Source organism: Globicephala melas, chromosome 2, assembly GCF_963455315.2.
Source record: "Globicephala melas chromosome 2, mGloMel1.2, whole genome shotgun sequence".
NCBI lineage: Eukaryota > Metazoa > Chordata > Mammalia > Artiodactyla > Delphinidae > Globicephala > Globicephala melas.
In genome coordinates, this window is record NC_083315.2 from 143,558,752 (window position 1) to 143,584,179 (window position 25,428).

The 25,428-nt window shown below is 36.6% G+C and overlaps 1 protein-coding gene across 4 annotated transcripts in view; it reads left to right on the top strand.

The window, feature by feature from the left end:
• The window catches only part of RAD51B (RAD51 paralog B), a 647,199-nt gene that overhangs the window by 22,515 nt on the left and 599,256 nt on the right, over window positions 1–25,428 (top strand). For all 4 annotated transcript variants that reach the window (XM_060293640.2, XM_030855332.3, XM_070045062.1 and 1 more), the window contains exon 5: window positions 18,680–18,816. In XM_060293640.2, the coding sequence (XP_060149623.1) occupies window positions 18,680–18,816 (137 nt within the window). The remainder of the gene's footprint in view (window positions 1–18,679; window positions 18,817–25,428) is intronic.

Sequence of the window (25,428 nt, forward strand, 5' to 3'; positions counted from 1 at the left end):
TCTAGAAGAGACCCATTTCAGACCTAGGGACACATACAGACTGAAAGTGAGGGGATGGAAAAAGATATTCCATGCAAATGGAAATCAAAAGAAAGCTGGAGTAGCAATACCCATATCAGATAAAATAGACTTTAAAATAAAGAATGTTACAAGAGACAAGGAAGGACATAACATAATGATCAAGGGATCAATCCAAGAAGAAGATATAACAATTATAAATATGTATGCACCCAACATAGGAGCACCTCAATACATAAGGCAACTGCTAACAGCTGTAAAAGACGAAATCGACAGTAACACAATAATAGTGGGGGTCATTAACACCTCACACCAATGGACAGGTCATCTAAAATGAAAATAAATAAGGAAACAGAAGCTTTAAATGACACAATAGACCAGGTAGATTTAATTGATATTTATAGGACATTCCATCCCAAAACAGCAGATTACACTTTCTTCTCAAGTGCGCATGGAACATTCTTCAGGATAGATCACATCTTGGGTCACAAACCAAGCCTCAGTAAATTTAAGAAAGTTGAAATCATATCAAGCATCTTTTCTGACCACAATGCTATGAGATTAGAAATGAATTACGGGGAAATAACGTAAAAAAACACAAACACATGGAGGCTAAATACTACGTTACTAAATAACCAAGAGATCACTGAAGAAATCAAAGAGGAAATCAAAAAATACCTAGAGACAAATGACAATGAAAACTAGACAATCCCAAACCTATGAGGTACAGCAAAAGCAGTTCTAAGAGGGAAGTTTATAGCTATACAAGCATAGCCTCAAGAAACCTCAAGAAACAAGAAAAATAACCTCAAGAAACAAGAAAAATCTCAAATAAATATTCTAACCTTACACCTAAAGGAACTAGGTAAAGAAGAACAAACAAAACCCAAAGTTAGTGGAAGGAAAGAAATCATAAAGATCAGAGCAGAAATAACTGAAATAGAAACAAAGAAAACAATAGCAAACATCAATAAAACTAAAAGCTGTTTCTTTTAGTTCAAGAAAACTAAAAGCTGCTTGTCTTTTAGAAGATAAGCAAAATTGATGAACCATTAGCCAGACTCATCAAGAAAAAGAGGGAGAGGACTCAAATCAATAGAATTAGAAATGAAAAAGGAGAAGTTACAACAGACACTGCAGAAATACAAAGCATCCTAAGAGACTATGACAAGCAACTCTATGCCAATAAAATGGACAACCTGGAAGAAATGGACAAATTCTTAGAAAGGTATAACCTCCAAGACTGAACCAGGACGAAATAGAAAATATGAACAGACCAATCACAAGTAATGAAATTGAAACTGTGATTTAAAATCTTCCAACAAACAAAAGTCCAGGACCAGATGGCTTCACAGGTGAATTCTATCAACCATTTAGAGAAGAGCTGACACCCATCCTTCTCAAACGCTTCCAAAAAATTGCGGAGGAAGGAATACTCCCAAACTCATTGTATGAGGCCACAGTTACTCTGATACCAAAACCAGACAAAGATACTACAAAAAAAGAAAATTACAGACCAATACATTGATGAATATAGATGCAAAAATCCTCAACAAAATACCTGCAAACAGAATCCAACAACACATTAAAAGGATCATACACCATGATCAAGTGGGATTTATCCCAGGGATGCAAGGATTCTTCAGTATACACAAATCAATCAATGTGATACACCATATCAGCAAATTGAAGAATAAAAACCATATGATCATCTCAACAGATGCAGAAAAAGCTGTCCACAAAATTCAACACCCATTTATGATTAAAAACTCTCCAGAAAGTGGGCATTGAGGGAACCTACCTCAACATAATAAAGGCCATATAAGACAAACCCACAGCAAACATCATTCTTAATGGTGAATAATTGAAAGCATTTCCTCTCAGATCAGGAACAAGACAAGGATGTCCACTCTCACCACTATTATTCAACATAGTTTTGGAAGTCCAAGCCTCGGCAATCAGAGAAGAAAAATAAATAAAAGGAATACAAATTGGAAAAGAAGAAGTTAAACTGTCACCGTTGGCAGATGACATGATACTATACATAGAAAATCCTAAAGATGCCACCAGAAAACTACTATAGCTCATCAATGAATTTGGTAAAGTTTCAAGATACAAAATTAATGCACAGAAATCTCTTACATTCCTATACACTAATGATGAAAAATCTGAAAGAGAAATTAAGGAAACACTCCCATTTACCATTGCAACAAAAAGAATAAAATGCCTAGGAATACATCTACCTAGGGAGACAAAAGACCTGTACTCAGAAAACTATAAGACACTGATGAAAGAAATGAAAGATGATACCAACAGATGGAGAGAGATACCATGTTCTTGGTTGGAAAAAACAATATTGTGAAAATGACTAGACTACTGAAAGCAGTCTACAGATTCGATGCAATCCCTATCAAATTACCAGTGGCAATTTTTATGGAAGTAGAAAAAAAATCTTAAAATCTGTATGGAGACACAAAAGACTCCGAATAGCCAAAGTAGTCTTGAGGGAAAAAAACGGAGCTGGAGGAATCAGACTCCCTGACTTCAGACTATACTACATAGGTACTGTAATCAAGACAATATGGTACTGTCACAAAAACAGAAACATAGATCAATGGAACAAGATAGAAAGCCCAGAGTTAAACCCACACACCTATGGTCAACTTATGTATGACAAAGCAGGCAAGAATATACAATGGAGAAAAGGCAGTCTCTTCAATAAGTGGTGCTGGGAAAAGTGGACAGCTACATGTAAAAGAATGAAATTAGAACACTCCCTAACACCATACACAAAAATAAACTCAAAATGGACTAGAGACCTAAATGTAAGACCGGACACTATAAAACTCTTAGAGGAAAGCACAGGAAGAACACTCTTTGACATAAATAACAGCAAGATCTTTTTTGATCCACCCCCTAGAGTAATGGAAATAAAAACAAAAATAAACAAATGAGACCTAATGAAACTTAAAAGCTTTTGCATAGCAAAGGAAACCATGAACAAGACGAAAAGACAACCCTCAGAATGGGAGAAAATATTTGCAAACAAATCAACAGACAAAGGATTAATCTCCAAAATAATATAAACAGCTCATGCAGCTCGATAGTAAAAAAACAAACAACCCAATCCAAAAATGGGCAGAAGACGTAAATAGACATTTCTCCAAAGAAGACATACAGATGGCCAAGAAGCACATGAAAAGCTGCTCAACATCACTAATCATTAGAGAAATGCAAAACAAAACTACAATGAAGTATCACCTCACACCGTTTAGCATGGGCATCATCAGAAAATCTACAAACAACAAATGCTGGAGAGGGCGTGGAGAAAAGGGAACCCTCTTGCACTGTTGGTGGGAATGTAAACTGATACAGCCACTATGGAGAACAGTATGGAGGGTCCTTAAAAAAGTAAAAATAGAATTACCATATGATCCAGCAATCCCACTACTGGTCATATACCCAGAGAAAACCACAATTCAAAAAGACACATGCTCCACAATGTTCATTGCAGCACTATTTACAATAGCCAGGTCATGGAGGCAACCTAAATGCCCATTGACAGCTGAATGGGTAAAGGAGATATGGTACATATATACAATGGAATATTACTCAGCCATAAAAAGGAACAAAATTGGGTCATTTGTAGAGACATGGATGGATCTAGAGACTCATACAGAGTGAAGTAAGTCAGAAAGCGAAAAACAAATATCGTATATTAACGCATATATGTGGAACCTAGAAAAATGGTACAGATGAACTGGCTTGCAGGGCAGAAATAGGGAACAAACGTATGGACACCAAGCGGGGGAAAGCGGTGTGGGGTGGTGGTGGTGGTGTGATGAATTGGGCGATTGGGATTGACATGTATACACTGATGTGTATAAAATGGATGACTAATAAGAACCTGCTGTATAAAAAAAGTGTGATCAAATGTATTCTATGGGAAAGCAGTAAAAATAGACCATATTTACAGTCTAAATTATACAATAATTTAATGTATTTGTAGATGTATTTATAGATGTATTTATTATTGCAGATTGTATTTGTTTTATCAATGTCTTTACTTTGGGAATCAAAAAAAAATAAAAGAAAATAAAATCTGAAAAAAATACTTCATATTCGTCAGGATAATGGTTATTAGAGGAGAGAGTGGTCGTTAATAGAAGAAATCAGTGACATTCTCTTGATGTGAGTTGACTGGGTTCAGTTTGTGAAAATTTATTTAACTCTATTATGATTTTTGCACTTTCTGTATGTTGTATGTTATACTTTAACAAATGTTTAATAAATGAAAATCCTCCATAAAAAAAAAGAAAATCAATTAAATCTATCTGGTCTATTGTATCATTTAAAGATTGTGTTTCCTTATTAATTTTCTGTTTGGATGATCTGTCCATTGGTGTAAGTGAGGTGTTAAAGTCCCCCACTATTGTTGTGTTACTGTCAATTTTCTCTTTTATAGATGTTAGCAGTTGCCGTATGTATTGAGTTCCTTCCAATGTTGGGTGCATATATATTTATAATTGTTATATCCTCTTCTCAGATTGATCCCTTGATCATTATGTCATGTCCTTCCTTGTCTCTTGTAACATTCTTTATTTTAAAGTCTATTTTATCTGATATGAGTATTGCTATTCCTGCTTTCTTTTGATTTCCATTTGCATGGAATATCTTTTTCCATCCCCTTACTTTCAGTCTGTATGTGTCCCTAGGTCTGAAGTGGGTCTCTTGTAGACAGCATATATATGGGTCTTGTTTTTTTGTATCCATTTAGTGAGCCTGTGTCTTTTGGTTGGAGCATTTAATCCGTTCACGTTTAAGGTAATTATCGATATATATGTTCCTATGACCATTTTCTTAATTGTTTTGTTTTTGTTTTTGTAGGTCCTTTTTTTGTCTTGTGTTTCCCACATAGAGAAGTTCCTTTAGCATTTGTTGTAGAGCTGGTTTGGTGGTGCTGAATTCTCTTAGCTTTTGCTTATCTGTAAAGCTTTTGATTTCTCCATCGAATCTGAATGAGATCCTTGCCAGGTAGAGTAATCTTGATTGCAGTTTCTTCCCTTTCATCACTTTAAATATATCGTGCTACTCCCTTCTGGCTTGTAGAGTTTCTGCTGAGAAATCAACTGTTAACCTTGTGGGAGTTCCTTTGTGTGTTATTTGTTGTTTTTCCCTTTCAATATTTTTTCTTTGTCTTTAATATTTGCCAATTTGATTACTATGTGTCTCGGCGTGTTTCTCCTTGGGTTTATCCTGCCTGGGGCTCTCTGTGCTTCCTGGACTTGGGTGGCTATTTCCTTTCCCATGTTAGGGAAATTTTTGACTCTAATCTCTTCAAATAGTTTCTCGGGTCCTTTCTCTGTCTCTTCTCCTTCTGGGACCCCTATAATGCAAATGTTGTTGCATTTAATGTCCCAGAGGTCTCTTAGGCTGTCTTCATTTCTTTCCATTCTTTTTTCTTTATTCTGTTCTGTGGCAGTGAATTCCACCATTCTGTCTTCCAGGTCGCTTATCTGTTCTTCTCCCTCCGTTATTCTGCTATTGATTCCTTCTAGTATATTTTTCATTTCAGTTATTGTATTGTTCATCTCTGTTTGTTTGTCCTTTAATTCTTTTAGGTTTCTGGTAAACATTTCTTGCATCTTCTCAATCTTTACCTCCATTCTTTTTTTTTTAAGTTATTTTATTTAGTTTATTTATTTTTGTCTCTGTTGGGTCTTTGTTGCTGTGTGCAGGCTTTCTCTAGTTCCTGTGAGTGGGGGCTACTGTTCATTGAGGTGTGCAGGCTTCTCATTGCAGTGGCTTCTCTTGTTGCAGAGCACAGGCTCTAGGCACGCGGGCTTCAGTAGTTGTGGCTCGTGGGTTCCAGAGCGCAGGCTTAGTAGTTGTGGCGCATAGGCTTAGTTGCTCCGTGGCATGTGGGATCTTCCTGGACCAGGGCTCGAACCTGTGTCCCCTGCATTGGCAGGCAGATTCTTAACCACTGTGCCAGCAGGGAAGCCCTGCCTCCGTTCTTTCTCCGAGATCTTGGATCATCTTCACTATCATTATTCTGAATTCTTTTTCTGGAAGGTCGCCTATCTCCTCTTCATTTAGTTGTTTTTCTGGCGTTTTATCTTGTTCCTTCATCTGGTACAAAGTCCTCTGCTTTTTCATTTTGTCTGTCTTTCTGTGAATGTGGTTTTCATTCCACAGGCTGCAGAATTGTAGTTCTTCTTGCTTCTGCTCAAAAATAATTTTATTAAGGTACAATTTAAATACTCTAAAATTCAACCTCTGTAACTGTAATTCGATTATATTAGTGAATTCATAGTAAATCATCACAATCCAGGTTTACAACGTGTCCCATCATCCTAAAACATTCCCTCATGCCCGATTATAGTTAATCCTCACTCCAATCCTCAGCCCTAGGCATCCACTGATCTACGTTTTGTCTACATATTTGCCTTTTCTAAACATTTCATATAAATGGAATCAAATAATATGTCGCTTTTGTGTTTGGTGTTTTTCACCTAGAATGATGTTTTTGAGGTTCATTCATTTTGTAACATGTATTAGCAGTTTGTTCTTATTAATTGTTGAGTAGTATTAATAGTATTCCATGGTATGGCTGTAACACATTTTGTTTATCCAACTGTCAGTTGATTGGTACTTGGATTGTTTACAGTTTTTATCTATCAGGAATAATGCTATTATGAAAATTCACAAACATGTCTTTGTGTGGGCATAGGTTTTTTACCTCTCTTGCATAGATTCCTAGGAGTGGAATGGCTAGATCATACGCTAGGTGCATGTTTAGCTTTCTAAGAAACTGCCAGGCTGCTTTCCAAAGTGGTTGTGACATTTTACACTCTCACCAGCAATTCATGATGGTTTGTTTTTCCGCATCCTCAGCAACACTTAGTATTGTTTATCTTTTTGATTTTAGCTGTTCTAGTGAGTGTTAGAACACTGTGGCTGTTAATTTGTGTTTTCCTAATGACTTGGTTTTAATTTGTGTTTTCCTAATTGTGGTTTTAATTTGTGTTTTCCTAATGACTAATGATATGAACACGTATTCATGTACTTATTAGCCATTTCTATGTTTTTTTTAAATGAAATATCTGTTCAAATCTTTTGCCTATTTTTTAATTGTTTGTTTTCTTGTTATTGAGTTGTGAGTTCTTTTATATTCTGGATACAAGTTCTTTATCAGATATATAATTTGGAGTTATTTTCTTCCTATCTGTGGCGTCTCTCCTCATTTTCTTAATGGTAACTTGTGAAGTTTTTAATTTTGTAGTCTAATCTATCAGGTTTTTATTTTAAAGACTGTACTTTTGTGTCACCTCTATGAACTTTTTGTCTAGCCAAGGACACAAGTTTTTGCTATGTTTTCTTCTAGAGTTTTATATTTAGGCTTTACATTTAGTCTGTGATCTATTTTGAGTTAATTTTTGTGTGATCTATTTTGAATTAATTGGTAAAGTGAATCTTTTTTTATATTCTGTAATTGTTTGCATAAGATGAGAATTGTTTCTTGAAAATTTGGTAGAACTTGCCTGAAAAATTGTCTGATCTTGGTACTTTCCTTGTGGGAAAATTGAAACAATTAAATAAATTTTTTAATGATTAAAGGGCTATTCAGGTTTTTTATTTCTTTCTAAGTAGTTTTGGTGAATGATATATTTAGGAATTTGCCCATTTTCTTTAAGTTTGAAAATTTATTGTCATAAAAGTTTTCACTGTATTCTCCTTGTCTTTAAATCTGGTTTTATATGTGGTTCTACCCACCCTTTTCATTCCTAATATTATTAACTTTGTCTTCTCTTTCCCTTCCTTTTAAAAAGATCTGGTCAAAGGTTTAAGTATTTTATAGTCTTTTCAAAGAACTGTGCTTTTTGTTTTGGTTCTTTGTTGGTTTTCTTTGTCTTCTACCTCAATGACTTTTGTTATTTTCTTATTATCTCCCTCTATCTAATTGTGTTTATTCTGGGATTCTTATCACCACCCCCCAACTTTTTAAATTACACATTTAATTAATTAATTTTCAGTTGTTCTTCTTTTTACTCTGAGCTTGTAAGGCTACGAATTTTTCTTCCTGCATTCTTTTTGGTGATAAAGTATTTTATTTTTATTTAGTTCTAATAGTATTTAAAAGTTTCCATTATGATTACTTCTTTAACTTATGTTTTTTGGGAATGTTTGAATATCTAAATTATTTAATTAAAAATTTACCTTTCACATTTTTTTGTTTGTTTTTTGTTTTTTGCGGTACGCTGGCCTCTCACTGTTGTGGCCTCTCCCGTTGCGGAGCACAGACTCCGGACGCGCAGGCTCAGCCGCCATGGCCTATGGGCCCAGCCGCTCCGCAGCATGTGGGATCTTCCTGGACCAGGGCACGAACCCGCGTCCCCTGCATCGGCAGGCGGACTCTCAATCACTGCGCCACCAGGGAAGCCCTACCTTTCACATTTTAATTAGATTGTTAACCTAATTGCATTTTGGTCAGAGAATTTTGTGTGATATTGAGTCTCAGAAATTTTCTGAGACTTCTTGTTGTTGTTGTTTTTAAATATTTATTTATTTGGTAAATAAATATTTATTGGCGCTATTGGTAGTGCCAGGTCTTAGTTGCAGCAGGCAGGCTCCTTAGTTGCGGCAGACAGCCTCCTTAGTTGTGGCTCAGGGGCTCCTTAGTTGCAGCTCGCCGGCATATGTTGCAGCATATGCACTCTTAGTTGTGGCATGCAATGTAGGATCTAGTTCCCTGACCAGGGATCAAACCTAGGCCCCCTGCATTGGGAGCATGGAGTCTTAACCACTGTGCCACCAGGGAAGTCCCTGAAACTTGTTTTGATTAATATGTGATCAACTTTTGTAAGTGTCCCGTGTGTGCATGAGAAGAATGATTATTCTCTAATGATTGTGTGTTCTGCCTATGGCCATTAAATTAAGCTTGTAATTTGGGTTGTTCAACTCTTCTTTATCTTTGCTGATTTTGTTTTTCTCAACCTGACCTGATACTAATTCAGAGAGGGTTATTAAAATACTCCATTATATTGTTAACAAATTTACTTGTAGTTTTATTATTTTGTATATTTTGAGCCTATTTAATTATGTTTAAATTAACATATTTAGAATTGTGTATTCCTGGAGAACTGAACCATGTACTATGGTTCTTCTGTGTAGCACTTGTCACCGTTACAGGTTTACTGTTTGTGTGATTAGTTAATGTATGTCTTTCTTATTGGAGAATAAATTCCAAGTGGGCAGGGATTGTCTTATTCCTTTTATTATTACATCCACAGTATTAGCACAGGTAGAAGATACATAATAAGTATTAATTGAATGAATGAATTTGTTTTCATTTATTTATTTTTTAGCAGTTCTTTAGTACTTGTTTGCTATAATGTTTTGGTTCTTGCTGTCTCTCCTACACTCTCCTCTTTGGTCTTTGAATAAGCCAAACTAGGAACTTTTAATGTCATTGCTCTTTCATGGTACAATATTTATTTTCATTTGTATGCCATTTGTTTTTTCAAATTATCAATATAGTACATTTAAGGAATATGATTTTTCTACTTAATTGATTTTTTATTAATAAATATCAATGATTCTTTTATTTTAGGAGTTTTTTTCTTACAAGTTTTAAAGTTGAATATCTCTGATTTTATATATCTATATCTACATATTTATTTATATAATTGTGGTTACATACTGCTGTTTAACAAATCATTCCAAAACTTTGTGGCTAGAAACATCAATAAATGCTTGCTTATTATCTCACACAGTTTCTGTGAGTCAGGAATTCAGAAGCAGCTTAGCTGGCTGTATTTGGTTCTGGTCTCTCATGAGATTACAGTTAAGATATTGGCTGAGGCTGCCATTATCTGAAAACTTGACTAGAGCTGGAGGAGATGCCTCCAAAGTGGCTCACTGACCTACAGAACTGTGAGATAATAAACAGGTATTGTTTTAAAGCTGCTAGGTTTGTGGTCATTTGTTACATGGTCTCAGTGGAGATGTCTAACCAAATTGCATTGCACGATCTTTGTTTCTGGTGAAAAGTTCAAACCTGGAGTCCTGGATATCAGATAGAAGTTAGATCTGTTGAAGGTAAGAGGTAAGGCATCTAGCTGAGTAAACTTAGACTAGGCCTGGAGATGACTTGAGGGAGTAAGAATAAATCTGGAAACATTCTGCTGTCACTTTTATAGCTGCTCTTTCCTGACTCTGACTTCAAAACACCCTAATTTATTTATCATCAGTTTTGATTTATGTGAACTGCACTGAATCTGTGTATGTTCAGTTACAGCACCAAGATTAAAAGTGGAATTAGAGAAGTGCTACTCATGCCAAAGGCAAAGCAGCAGAGGAGAAATCAAAGAGAAACCAGCTCTGCTGAATCACTAATGGAAGCGAGCTACAGGGCTTTGTCTCATTCCCAGGGAACATCAGATTCCTCACTTATGGAATATATAAGCAGATAATTCTGCATCTATTATAACAGTATTGGTAGTAAAGATATGTTTGAAGTTTAAACTTTAAATGTTTGCATTATGTGGAGATCAGACCGTGTAATGGTAGCCTTCTCACATGAGGTAATGCAGATCAGATCAGTGTTTCTCAATTTTTTTTTCATTATCACCCCCTAAGGAGCTTTTTAGACATTTTTTCCCCTAATAAACCCCCGCCCCCCACGAGATTTTAATACCGTAGATATACTGTATATCTGTTTATGTACTGCATGTAGTTCTGTGCTTTATATGGGAAAAGAGTAAAATCCCTCCTTCCCCAATTAAAACCAAGTTTTGCCTTTGGGGTCACTATCATCCCTGCTGAGAGTGCATGACAAAGATGCTGATGTGATTAGGTAAAATTAAAGTTTGTATTTAAAGGGATCATTAAAAAAGGTATTTTCAGGGCTTCCCTGGTGGCGCAGTGGTTGAGAGTCCGCCTGCCGATGCAGGGGACGCGGGTTTGTTCCCCGGTCCGGGAGGATCCCACATGCTGTGCAGCGGCTGGGCCCGTGAGCCATGGCCACTGAGCCTGCGCGTCCGGAGCCTGTGCTCCGCAACGGGAGAGGCCACAACAGTGAGAGGCCCGTGTACTGCAAAAAAAAAAAAAAAAAGGTATTTTCATACTGTAATCCAGAGATCACAGGACTAGAGTACTGGTCCAAACTCATGTCAGCAAAAAGAGACGTAGCATCTGCATGTCTTGTTTGGAGAGTACCTCTGGAAGGGTAAACCTGTGAAGCACTGACAAATCTTTACAACATTTAAGAGTAATGATTATACCCAGATCCTTGCTGTAAATAATGAGAAACAATGTAGCACGTGTCTACATTATTTGTGTTTCCTGAGTCATTTCTATGCTTTGTTCATGATTTAAGGAGACCAGGTGTCCTCCTTGAGTAGGGCAGTTTGCTTTGGAAGTGACCATCCTACTGTCCCAAAAAGGTAGAGGCAGGACGCCAGAGTCCTGTTTCGGCTTCCTAACTTTTCCTCAGAACAGGTAAATATTTCAGTTCTGCTTCTTTTTAGTTGGCAGGGTGGGCTGTGGTCTAAAGATCACAGGAGACAATAAGTCAGGCCTTGTAAATTCAAGTGTCCACAAGGGCCTTGGCATACATAGAAATGTATCAACAGTGAAACATAAATGCTTTATCAGTCAATTTTGGCTGCTCAAGTCTGCTTACAACATCAGCAAACAGTAATTTTTCTTGCTCATGGGTCTGCAGGTTGGCCAGGGTGGGTCTCATCTCCTTCAAGCTGCAGTCAGATTCTGGTCTGCTCCACGTGCAGCAACAGCAGTAGGAAAACTAGGAGAGATTTCTAATCAGCGTTCCTTGATCTGCTGATGGGATTTGTTTATGCTGCCCAGTGTTTTGAAAGCCAGGACAACCAGGCCTTTGTCCTAGTACAGGAGTTTAGCATATGCGGTTGATTGAATCATTGTTCCTAATTCTTCATTCATTTCCTGATTAAGAAATGAACATCTTTCTCCATAAAGGTTTCATAAAGTCTTTTATATGGCACATATTATATGATTGTTAAATAAATTATTATATCTCTTGACAGTTTGATTTTTTTTTTTTTTTTACTGTGTAGCTTGTGGTACTTGTCATTTCCATGTCCTCTTGCTTTTTTTCTGTTCTGTTCTCCCCCCTTTTTCTCCTTCCCTTCCCATTTACTTTAAAAACAGCAGTTGTCAGTATTGAGTAAGAGGGAGTGGTGGAGAAAATTTAAGATATGAAATCTTCCACTGTTGATATAAAGTAATTTAAAATCAAGATTTCTTTCACAAAGCAAAGAGCTACCCAACCTTTCTGATATTGTTTGCTTTTTGTTTCTTTGTTTGTTTGTTTTAGGATTCAGAGAGTGACTCTTAAAAAGAATTCTGTAGGTCTGAAGACCTAATCGTATTTATACATAATAGTAGAGCACATGGAGACGGGTAGTTAGATGCTGGGGGAAGGGGGTCATTAAAAAGATGCTATGGGTTTCCCTGGTGGCGCAGTGGTTGAGAGTCCGCCTGCCAATGCAGGGGACACGGGTTTGTGACCCGGTCCGGGAGGATCCCACATGCCACGGAGCGGCTGGGCCCGTGAACCATGGCCGCTGAGCCTGCGCGTCTGGAGCCTGTGCTCCGCAACGGGAGAGGCCACAACAGTGAGAGGCCCGCGTACCGCAAAAAAAAAAAAAAAAAAAAAAGGTGCTGTGACGTTTCCACATGCTCTTTTCTCAGATCAGAACCAGTCAGTCCTTAAATTTTCTCTGCAAAGTATTGGCTTGGTGGATTGCCCCATCCTCATGCCCCTATTTTGAATGTGCGGAAGAGTTACTAGGTAAGATTTTAGGCCCCAATAGGTCCAGGTTTCACATTCATCTCTACCAGTGAATCTTTTTTAAGACTAAAATGACTAGACTTCATTTTCACTTTAATATAATTAGACTTTCTTTTCTTGGTAATAATTCTCTTCCCCCTTTAAAGCAATTGCTAATATTTGCTTCCTTGTTGATATTCTAGTGATCTTCACTACCGGTTGTTTTCTTTCTGTTCTTTTACATTTCTCATGCAGGATTGTTGAAACTCAGACTCTAACTATATGAAGCTAATTGTATTTTACTGGTGTCTTCCGTGTGTAAATGCTGTATTCACTCTGAGTTTCCAAGAAGCAAATCACTTAGACTGTTCTGGTTTGGCATGTTCTCTCTTTCTAACCACCATTGGAGCTGAACCTGGGAACTGAACACAATTTGAAATTTTGTGGTTTGGCTGCTAGAAGTCAGAGCTAAACTATCTGAAGCTAAAAATTATTAATGTTGAAATGTTTTAACCCACTAAGTAAACCTGAAAAAATAATGAAATTTAACTCCAGCCAGCCCATAAAAATTGCATATAACATATTTTTTTGAGGTTAGAAAGAGAGGAAAAATATATGAAAAGGATCTGAGATTGCTAAAGAATTAGAAATTAGTTATTATAGTTTAAAGAAAATGTTAATATCCAAATTCGAATGCAAAGTAAAGCAAGCATACAAAAGCCAAATGAACCCAGAAATCTTATGTTATTCATGTGATATTCTACTTTTCTCAAGACTGTACTGAATCAGTACATAAAAATAATGATGCAAAGCGAGAGAGAGGCATGGACATATATACACTACCAAATGTAAGGTAGATAGCTAGTGGGAAGCAGCTGCATAGCACAGGGAGATCAGCTCGGTGCTTTGTGACCGCCTGGAGGGGTGGGATAGAGAGGGTGGGAGGGAGACGCAGAGGGGAGGAAATATGGAAACATATGTATATGTATAACTGATTCACTTTGTTATAAAGCAGAAACTAACACACCATTATAAAGCAATTATACCCCAATAAAGATGTTTAAAAAAAATAATGATGCAGGTAAAATACCAGTTGCACTTGTTTAACTTCAGATTTTTTTTTACATGTTTTCTTTGAAGATGGAATAATAAGATAACACCTTACAGTATCATGGTATTTGATACTTTACTGAATATATTCATATATAACATCTTAAAAAATGTTTTTAAATTGAGGGCTTGTTTCACCTTTCCACTAAAAATCACAAAGCATCTCATGGGTTTAAGCTCATTAAATCTTAGAACATATCTAAAACCGGGCATGTAGGTACTATGTATAGAAAGGAAGTCCTTTGTTCCTCCGTTAGTTAGCACTCTGAAGAGTCATCATTTCTCATTTTCAAGATCCCCTTTCAACTATTATTGATAGAAGTTTCCTTTGCTCTGATGTCTGGTGATTAATTTTATCCATGTTGTCCTTGATGATGATAAAAGGTCCATGAAAAGTGTTTTGGGCTCTTCAAAACTACCAGTCTCCAAAGGACAGTATGTAAGATGGTCCATTGGGTTGTGGGAAAAAAATATTAGAACTTTTATTGGTATTTCAGTTTAAAACATGAAATAAACCTTTATTGATATTTAATAAGTGGATTGACACTGGCATCCTTACTTGGTCTGTATGTTCGACTGTCATGTGTCAGGTATAGTCCATGAGGAAAGGATACAGAAGGTTGACAGGGGCACCTTGATTGTATCTTTATTTTCGACATATTGGGGTGAATTATAGTTCTGCATGTACCTAGTTAGGTGGATTTATTGATTTAACTAAATCATACCTCACAAAGCAGACAAATGACATAAAAAGATTCCTGCAAAGAAACTATGTATTGAAGGCAATACTAATAATGTGAGCAGAAGTGGACCACGTGTACATAAAAGTCAGAGCTGATGACTCTCCTACAATTAATGAAGTAAAAATCAGTGACAGTCTAATCTCATCTGTGAAGACATCCAAAAAATTTGAAATTATAAAGAAAACAGTTTGATATATGGAATTGTATCCATTATTGTTAACAGTGAAACTTCCTCTGTTATTTTGTTCCTTGAAATACTGGCAAATGATAGTAGGAAGCCATCATAGTTAAGAAACACATCACAGGAAGACGAACCTCCACAGGTTTTTCAGTGACTTTTAAAGTCATGTGATACATATTCAATATCTAGAAAAATTTCACTAAAATTAATGATAGGTATTTAAAAGCCTCTTTTGGGTTTTCTGAAGAGCAAAAGGCCAAATGCAATACATTGTTAATACTGTCAGGGACACTCTTGTTCTTCCTGTCCTGTTACAGTAAAGTGGATGAAATAAGACATAGGAAACAACATGGCAACAACTTAAGTGGATTCTTTTGTGAATAAATACTTTCAGATGGAAATCATTGCTGATGATAAGCATCAAGAATTAAAACAAGTTATTCATTGTGGAAAGATGGTATATAATAAAAGTACAGAAGTTTCTAACAGGGCCCAGATTATCGTATTAATAAGCTAGATTCTGTTTCAGTAATGAAATACATGAACTAAATTATTTTGGGGCCACAAAAGTAAAGATGTGTCAAGGAAGATATATTCTCAAAAATAAATGACTTCTTGAATATAAAGCAATGTTTATGAGGGAATTTCCTGGTAGTAATGTTAATGTTCTGATTTTGATAGGGGTTTAGATTGCATATGTATATACATTTGCTGGAACTCATCAAATGATACACTCAAGATTTGGGCATTTCATTGTGTGTAAAATTTACCTTAAAAGGAAAAAAATAATACACATTAAACTCAGGTTAATTATATACACACTGAACTGTTAGGGGAAAGTATATTTATGTCTTTGACTTACTTTGAAATGCATTTAAAAACATCTAAGATGGATTGATGAATGGATAGAAGGATGGATTGATGGATAGTATAGTGTAGTAGTATACTGTACTATATAGTATAGTAACAATAAAATGGCAGTTGCAGAGTCTAGGTGGTGGGTATACGAATGTTCTCTGTAAAACTCTGAATTTTTCGGTTACATCATCCTTAGGCAGTCTATAGCAACAAACACAGAAGCTGATGTCAGATGTGTGAAGAGTGCTTCAGGATGGTACAATTTTTATAAGAACCTGACTGGTAAAGTATTGACTCTTTGTAGTATAGTCTGTAATGAGACGAAGAGTGACCATGAAAGTCATTTGAATCACAAGAGCTTCTTTGGTTATCTCACAGCAAAGATTGTAAAAGACTGTTGAATTTAAAGATGGGTGAAACTTTTATTTTTGAGTGAAACTTTTTTAAAATGAAAGGACAAGATATGTCAAATTTGCTGACACTTTTTGTATAACAAGTGGCTATATAATATGCCACCTAGCAGATTGAAAATCAAGCAAGCAAGCAACCAATGGAACACTCTTACTCCATCCCTTCAAAGTAAAGGATATTTTTACAATGAGTGCGAAAGTAACTGCTTCTTAAAAGACAGAGATCAAAATACAGAGTGTTTTTCAAATCATTGCTTGGAAATGTTTCTTTTATCATGTGATTTTTGTCATCAAAGATGTGTATCTTGTGAAAACTTTACTATTTGCACACTTTAAAAAACTTTAACAATATTTTCTATACTGTTAAGAAATCTTCCAAATAGTTTCCTTTGATTGTGAAACTAATTATTAAAAATGTTAAAAGTCAATATATTTTGATTAGTTTACAAGAATAATTAGTTGAGGGGCTTCCCTGGTGGCGCAGTGGTTGAGAATCTGCCTGCTAATGCAGGGGACACGGGTTCGAGCCCTGGTTTAAAAAAAAAAAAAGAATAATTAGTTGATATGAGGGAAGATGGAAATTTATTAGTCAGAGTTCAACAAAAACTTGATAATTGGAAAAGGTATTAAAAAATAATGATTTCCTAAGTACAACAAATCATGTATTTCTTTAATTTCAATCCTTGCAGTTTTGCAATTATCACCTTCTCAACTGTAGAGCCATTGCAATTAAGCACTGAAATAAGCAAAACTTAGGAACTGACATTTCAGTTACTGAATTACAAAATATTTAAATCAATATTTAAAAAACAGCATACATAGTTTCATTTATTTTCATTATTATCTTTGCTCCACTAAAAGTGCTAATAAGTTTTTATGAGAGTGAAAAGATCTATACAACTAATATATGTTATGAAACTATTGATTTGTATTGTATTTTAGAATTAAAACAAGATACGAAACTATTTTTAAATGCTTGTAATCTTTATTTTTTAATCCCTATTTCATGTGGTTTTATACTGCATAGAATGTATTAGTAAAATAATATATATATAATACATATGCATATATTGGAGGTTCATACTAAAATTTTTATTTTTTTTTGGTTTGTTTGTTGGAGTATGTAATCAAAGAACTTCGGAGTTCTCACTGATCACTCATGATCTGGCACACTGTTATTGCTAGCAGCAATTATTTATCCTAAAAGTCTATATCATTGTTTTAGAGATTATAAATCAGCACATGGTTTCTAGCTTGTGAGCCTTTGTTTTTTTTAATGTTAAGCTTTGATAAATGAAGTTTACCCTTATTCTAAATTCCAAAAACAGTAGTTCTCAAATGTAGAGCAGCATCAGTGTCAACTTACTAGAAATGTAAATTTTCAGGCCCTATTTCAGACCTATTGTTAACCAGAAATGCTGGTCAATGAGCTTGCCAGGTGATTCTAATGTTCACTCATGTTTGAGAACCATTGGCCTCCATGATTTAGACTCCTGGGTCATCCCTTCTTATTTCTTCCTGCTTCATAGTATATCTGAGACAGTTTCTTCAGATCTCGTGTGTCTCAGTCTTAGCTTGGACTTCTGTTCATCTCTACCTGAGATTTTCTTCTCTCCTTTCCTCCTCTTCTTTTCCCTTCTTCCTATTGTGAAAAATTGTTCATTAGTGTTATCCTCACAAAAGGGATAGTGTTCTGGTTCTTAAAATTTGGATGCCACAGCCAGTATGACAAATAGCATGTTAAAGGGGATATTTTTAATATTTTCAAATTAATTTTTGTTAACTGCTTCCTGTTGGACTCAAATATGCCTGTGATTAACATCCTATTCTTTTCCATCTATATCCTCTTGTTTTTGAATTTTATAATCTCAAAATAGCTTTCCACCAACTAAAATTTTAAAATATACACTTCAAAGTATGAATCACCTAGATTCAGTAATTATTGAATTTTGTTTTATTTGCTTTATCTCTCTTCTGCACAGACACACACACACACACAGACACATACACTTCTTTTCTGATTCATTTTGAAATTAAATTGTATATATCAATACCTTTTACTCCTAAATACTTTTAAGAATAAAGATCAAAGTACCTTTTAGTGGGACTAGTACAAATGTACTAGTACTAGTACAAAATTGTTTTGAAAGGCCAATTTATAACAAATGCTAAACCAATTATTAAAGCCTCTTAAATATTTTCAAGATCTTTCTATAAATGTCTTAATGAGGAAAAGGTATAGAACTCCAAGTTGTGAATTTATAAATGAATCCTCAAGGCTTTCTCAACCAGTTTTTCATCTGAACTACAGAACACAGAGGATGGTCTGGGTGACTATTTTCTCACTTCTCCCAGGGATGGTGCATAACTAGTACCAATTCAGATGCATAGGGGGGAAGTTAATTTATTACATACAAGGGGCGTATTAGAATGTTCTCTCTGGGAACCCAGGTTAGTTGGACTGTATATGTAGCAAGTTCTTAAAAGGATTTTGCTTTGATTAGATTGTAATGTTTATACAAATAATTTTTTTTTTAAATTTTAGATTACAGGTCCACCAGGTTGTGGAAAAACTCAGTTTTGTATAATGATGAGCATTTTGGCTACATTACCTACCAACATGGGAGGATTAGAAGGAGCCGTTGTGTACATTGACACGGAGTCAGCATTTAGTGCTGAAAGGTGGGAGATTTTATTATTTTCCATTATAATGCTTTATTTTTGTAACTTATGTATAGCATGTAACATTTACAAACAAGTTAACATTTTTTATTTTTGAGAATACAGAGTGTTAGATACTGTTTTAAAGGAATTTTCCTTTTAAAATTAACACAGGCAGCAATTTCTTTTTGCCTTTTCTATCCCTTTCTTATTGGTTTGAGTGGGGCTCCTGAATAAGCTGTGTTTTGCAGAAAGTCAGGAAGAAACAAGTTTAAGAAACAGAGAGAGGTATGTAAGTAGAAAATGGAGAAGAGGGAAAGTTAATAAGACAGACAAAAGGTAAGCTGCTTTGTAAGTAATTACTAGTTGGAAGTAAAATATTAGTGAATGGAAAAATTGCAGTTTTCAAAACATTTTTTGCTTGAGAAATATTTTACTTTAATCTTTGAAATAGTGTGGTATTAAATGCAAGAAACACACCGATGATAAGTATATGCATGCTTAGAAAGAAAAGATTTCCTTAGTTTGGCAAGGACCTTTATTTTAACATTCTATGAGAAAGGCATTCAGTCATTTGCGTAACTCTGTATACCTGAAGATAAGTCTGATCTCCTCTTCCCCTGCTCTGATTGACGTTGATAAGTAGCAGTGCTTTATATATCTAGAGAATGACTCAATTCTGCTTTCTTAGCCAAGGTATAGTATAGGTATAGTTCTTTGGGTCTTTCTCTAGTTATGTCACAGTGAATCTTACTTATTTCTCTCTAAGAGTACTACAAAGATCAAAGTGTATTACCTGACCAGATAAATTTCAAATGGATTATTTTGCCTAGAGCTTATTTGCTTTGTTCTACATCTCTTGATTATCTATTCTTTCTAAGTATATGCCACTGGTTTGTCAGCTGTTTGAGTTTGTGTTATATCCTTGTATCTTGAAAGCCAAATCCTACGACTGACTCATACTAACTGCTCAGAAAATGTTTGATAAATGAAGGAATTGACAGGTATTGCTCTCAGATCGTGGAATCCAGATACCATTTCCTACTAAAAGGAACAAGGGTTCCATGGGGGAATGACTGATTCTAGCTATGGAGCAGAAAGTTTTGTTTGTTTGTTTTAGTAAAAGGCAAAAGATTTAGTCAATCTGAAGAGAAACTGGAGTATTAGGAGGTTTTTAAGTTGAGTCTGAAACATCTTATCTGATAGCAAGAAAGCTATCAAAGACTAGCTAAGGGAGTGTCAGAAGGACTCTGGCGTCAACCTGAAGAGCTCCCACTGGCCAAAGATGAAACAAATTGAGCACCAGTAGAACAATAATAGAAGTTGATTGAAACACATGGAATATGTTTAAATTCATGAGTCTGTAATATTAAGAAATGAAAAGCAGGACTTCCCTGGTGGCACAGTGGTTGAGAATCCACCTGTCAATGCAGGAGTCATGGGTTCGAGCCCTGATCTGGGAAGATCCCACATACCGTGGAGCAACTAAGCCTGTGCACCACACCTACTGAGCCTGCGCTCTAGAGCCCATGAACCACAACTGCTGAGCCCGCATGCCACAACTACAGATGCCTGCATGCCTAGAGCCTGTGCTCCACAACAAGAGAAGCCACCGCAATTAGAAGCCTGTGCACCACAATGAAGAGTAGCCCCCACTCTCCGCAACTAGAGAAAGCCCATACGCAGCATCGAAGACTCAATGCAGCCAAAAATAAATAAATAAATAAAATGAAAAGCAACAAATTGATCACCATTGGAGAATTCTGGAGAAGCAACTTATTATTTTGAAAATGAGTTAAAAAAAAAAAAGGAAATCAACATTTATTCTCTTTTCAATACGAACTGTATTACTAAGTAACAAATATGTCTTTTTTATAGAAGTATTCCAATAATAAATGACGAAGGAATTATACAATATAACCAAATTATAAACCCTAATAATCTAGTGATCTAGGAACTGAATATTGTGATATAATAAATACATATCATCATCCTGGTTACTGACAAATGAACTTCTAAATCCTTTGGAATTTCCTGAGTAATAGAGCTGAGAGGAGCATAATTTGTTATTTGTAACTAGCCCCTTTCCAACCATACCTGAGTTTATGCTAATTAGATGACTCTTGGTGGGCCCCTAGATTGCATCTGAAGGGGGCTGGTTGCCAGAGGAACTGGTCATGTGATTATAGGGTTGAACTTGCAGCCCTACCTCCCCAACCTCTGAGGAGGGAAGAGGGACTAGAAATCAGCATTCCCATTTAATGAATCATGCCCATGTAATGGAATCTCCACAAAACCCTCTAACTGATAGGGTTTGGAGAGCTTCTGGGTTGGTGAACACATTGAGGTGCTGGGGGGGATGGTACTCCCGATTTATAGCTGGTTGGTCTGAAGTACCAGAGGCCCGAGACTTGTGATTGAAGACTGAAGTGGGGGCAGCCTTGTGAATCTGAGCCTTTAACCTGCGGTGTCTGAGTTAACTCCTAGTAGTTAGTGTTAGAATTGAATTGACTTGTAGGACACCCAGTTGGTGTCCATAGGGAATTGGAAAATTGCTTAGTATAGAAAACCCACACATTTGGTGTCAGAAGTGTTGTGAATAAAAACAGTTCATAAACAGAAAAGTGTGCTAGTATCACAAAAAGGCAACCAGTCATTGTGGTACTTGCTGATGGAAGAATAATCAAACCAGAAAGTGATCAAGTTTTCAGATCCAACGACCAGTTTACAACATATACAGAGAAGAGAGCAACACGTGAAGCTACATCTGAGGGATGTAATCAGAAAATCCAAACTGGAAAAGAATAAACAACAATTTGTAGGATTAAAAAAAAAGAGTTGGAGGATAAACCTTTGGATTTAAAGAGACTTAAAAGATGTATCGAGGACATTTAGGTTGCTTCCATGTCCTGGCTATTGTAAATAATGCTGCAAAGAACATTGGAGTGCATGTATCTTTTTGAATTATAGTTTTCTCAGGATATATGCCCAGTAGTAGGAGTGCTGGGTCATATGGTAGTTCTATTTTTAGTTTTTTAGGGAACCTCCATACTGTTCTCTATAGTGGCTGTATCAATTTACATTCCCACCAAGAGTATTACTCAGCCATAAAGAGGAATGAAATTGGGTCATTTGTAGAGATGTGGATGGACCTAGAGTCTGTCATACAGAGTGAAGTAAATCAGAAAGAGAAAAACAAATATCATATATTAACGCATATATGTGGAATTTAGAAAAATGGTACAGATGAACCTATTTGCAGGGCAGGAATAGAGATGCAGACATAGAGAATGGGCATGTGGACACAGGGGGGAAGGGGATTGTGGGATGAATTGGGAGATTAGGATAGACATATATACACTACCATGTGTAAACTAGATAGCTAGTAGGAACCTGTTGTATAGCACAGGGAACTCAGCTTGGTGCTCTGTGATGACCTAGATGTGTGGGATGGGTGGGAGGGAGGTCCGAGAGAGTGGATATAGGTATACATACAGCTGATTCACTTCATTGTACAGCAGAAACTAACATAACATTGTAAAGCAGTTATACTTCAATAAAAAAAAAAATAGAGCTTAAAAAAATGTATTGGGCTTCCCTGGTGGCGCAGTGGTTGAGAGTCCGCCTGCCGATGCAGGGGATGCAGGTTCGTGCCCCGGTCCAGGAAGATCCCACATGCCGTGGAGCGGCTGGGCCCGTGAGCCATGGCCGCCGAGCCTGCGCGTCCGGAGCCTGTGCTCCGCAACGGGAGAGGCCACAACAGTGAGAGGCCCGTGTACCGCAAAAATAAAACCAAAACCAAAACCAAAAAAAATGTATTGCTCACATCACATTGTACACCTTAAACTTACACAATGTTATATGTCAGTTATATCTCAATAAAGCTGGGAAAAAGACATAGTGATCAATTGTAATGTGATAAACTTATTTGGATCTTTAACAAATAAATGGTAAAAAAAAACAACAGAAGCATAAACATGTGACACCACTGGAAATCTGAACGTTGAAACATTTGATATTAAAGCTGATACAGACAAATATAATTGATGCTAAATCTGGTAAAGACACTGGCTCACTCAGGTTGTCCAGGTCTTTAAAATGCCAATGACTAGCTTTCAACTCATAAGCCAAGAAAGTATTAAATAGCCAATTAGGTAATAAATAGCTAATGTATAAATAGCTCTTACAAAGGTCCTGGGGCATTTGCTTAAAGAATTGAAGGATTAAGGTTATTCTGATAACAGCAGTTTAGTTCACTGTAATTGGATTCTTGCTTTTTTTGCGCCACTTTCAAAGCTGAGTTTACAATGTCTTCTTAAACTGTTGCATTATTTCATTGTTATCAGCATTACAGTTCAGAGTAGGTTAAAAACCTATCAGTGAATTAGGTGAAATCCAGTAGCAGGTGACTAGTCTACATTCTCCGTATTAATTTGTGGCGATTTTTTTTTTCTTTGTCTTTGCATTTAGTCTAATTGGCTACTTTTTGCATTCTCTGTATTAATTATTTTCCTTCATTATCTTTTCCTGCCTATGTACATATTACTTAGTACTTGCATTAGAGGCAGGCTGGAAAATTGAGTGGTAAAATTTTTGTCCCTTTTGTTGGAATCATGTTGCATAATTCACAAGGAACTCTTATGAAGGTCATTTGAAGACAAGGGTTGCGATTTATATTGTTTTTATTTTTCTAGTCTATTCTCCACAATGCTTGAAAAGTGTGATGATCTGGTGCTAGGATCAGGTGGAATCAAAGGTCCCTGTGCTCTGTGCTCTTTTGTATAGATGCCAGACTTGGTGTTCTTTTAGTGCCTTCTGGAGTTTGTCATGGCAGATCAGAGCATGGAGCTGGGTCTGTGATGCTTGGTCACATTTCGTTTGTGCTGTTACAATATTGTTTGATTCCTATTTGGAGTTACTGGGGAAGGTTGGTCAATCAGTTAGGGAAGCTTTCTCCTGCAAGCAACTGGATACACAAAGAATAGCGGCTTAAACAACTAGAGGTTTATATTTTTCCCCATAACAGGAAGACCTGAGTAGGTCGTTGCTGGCACTGGTTCTGTCTCTCAGTGATGATAGAGACCTAGGGCTGGTACATTTTAGGCATAATATCCGTTCTGTGCTTAAGTCAGTGAGAATAGAAAGAGCCAATTATATCTTTCATCAGGAAAATATACTTTTCAGAGTAGCCACCTCCTCCCTTCTGCTGATTTTCTTTTCACGCTCTGGAATCCTTCTGCAGACTTCTCACTTGGTCACCCCTACATGCAAGGGAGGATGGAAAAGTGAGGGCAAAACATATTTGTAACAAGTGTGATGGGGATGGTTAACATAACTGCTTGAGTAAAATTGGGGTTCCCATAGCAAGGAAGAAGTGGGAATGGATATTGGTAGGTAATTAATAGTGTCTCCCACAACTGGGATAGTTTTTGGACTCAGATAAGAGATAAAGCAGGAAAATATAAGACCCAGAAAGGAATATGCTTTAGCTTTCTGTATGTCTCTGTATGGATAATTGTCTCCATTTTGTCCTTCAAACAAGCTCTCCGAAAAACACAAATGAGGGCTTCCCTGGTGGCACAGTGGTTAAGAATCCGCCTGCCAATGCAGGGGACATGGGTTTGAGCCTTGGTCTGGGAAGATCCCATGGGCTGTGGAGCAACTAAGCCCGCGTGCCGCAACTACTGAACCTACGTGCTGCAACCACTGAAGCCCACATTCCGAGAGCCCATGCTCCACAACAAGAGAAGCCACCGCAGTGAGAAGCCCCCGCACTGCAATGAAGACCCAACGCAGCCAAAAATAAATAAATAAAATAAATGAATTTTAAAAAATCAGTTAAAAAAAAACACAAATGTGGAAGTGAATTGAAGGATTAACATGAAGGAAGATTAAGGGATTAACATATAGAGAATTTAGGGTAAGTGAAAAAAGTGGAAAATAGTTTCTGTCAGTAAGTTGCTAGATATCTTTTTATCAAGAAGGAGGAAGAAAACAGAGGAAGAATAAATAAAAATAAGTGAAGTTTAAAATGTATTTAAAAAAAAGAAAGGATTTCCTTGCTGGTGCAGTGGTTAAGAGTCCGCCTGCCAATGCAGGAGACACGGGTCCTAGTCCAGGAGGATTCCACATGCCGCGGAGCAACTAAGCCCATGTGCCACAACTACTGAGACTGAACTCTAGAGCCCGCCAGCCACAACTACTGAGCCCACATGCCACAACTACTGAAGCCCGCACGCCTAGAGCCCGTGCTCCACAACAAGAGAAGCCACCGCAATGAGAAGCCCGTGCACCACAACGAAGAGTAGCCCCTGCTTGCCACAACTAGAGAAAGCCTGCACGCAGCAACGAAGACCCAACGCAGCCTAAAATTAAAGAAAGAAAGAAAGGAAGAAAAAAAGAAAAAAGAAAACCTTGAGGTGATATACTTAAAAGCACTTTGGAATGCTTAGTTATATATTTCTTTAAAGCAATACACTAGCTAGCTCATTTTTACATATTTTTGAGAAGTACGTTAATCATGCTTGTTCATCACAGGCTGCAATTGTATTTCTGTACTGCTTAATAATTAGATAATAGTATACTCTGGTGCTAAACCCTCAAGTACTCAGGGACTGCCTTGGGGAGAGGGGA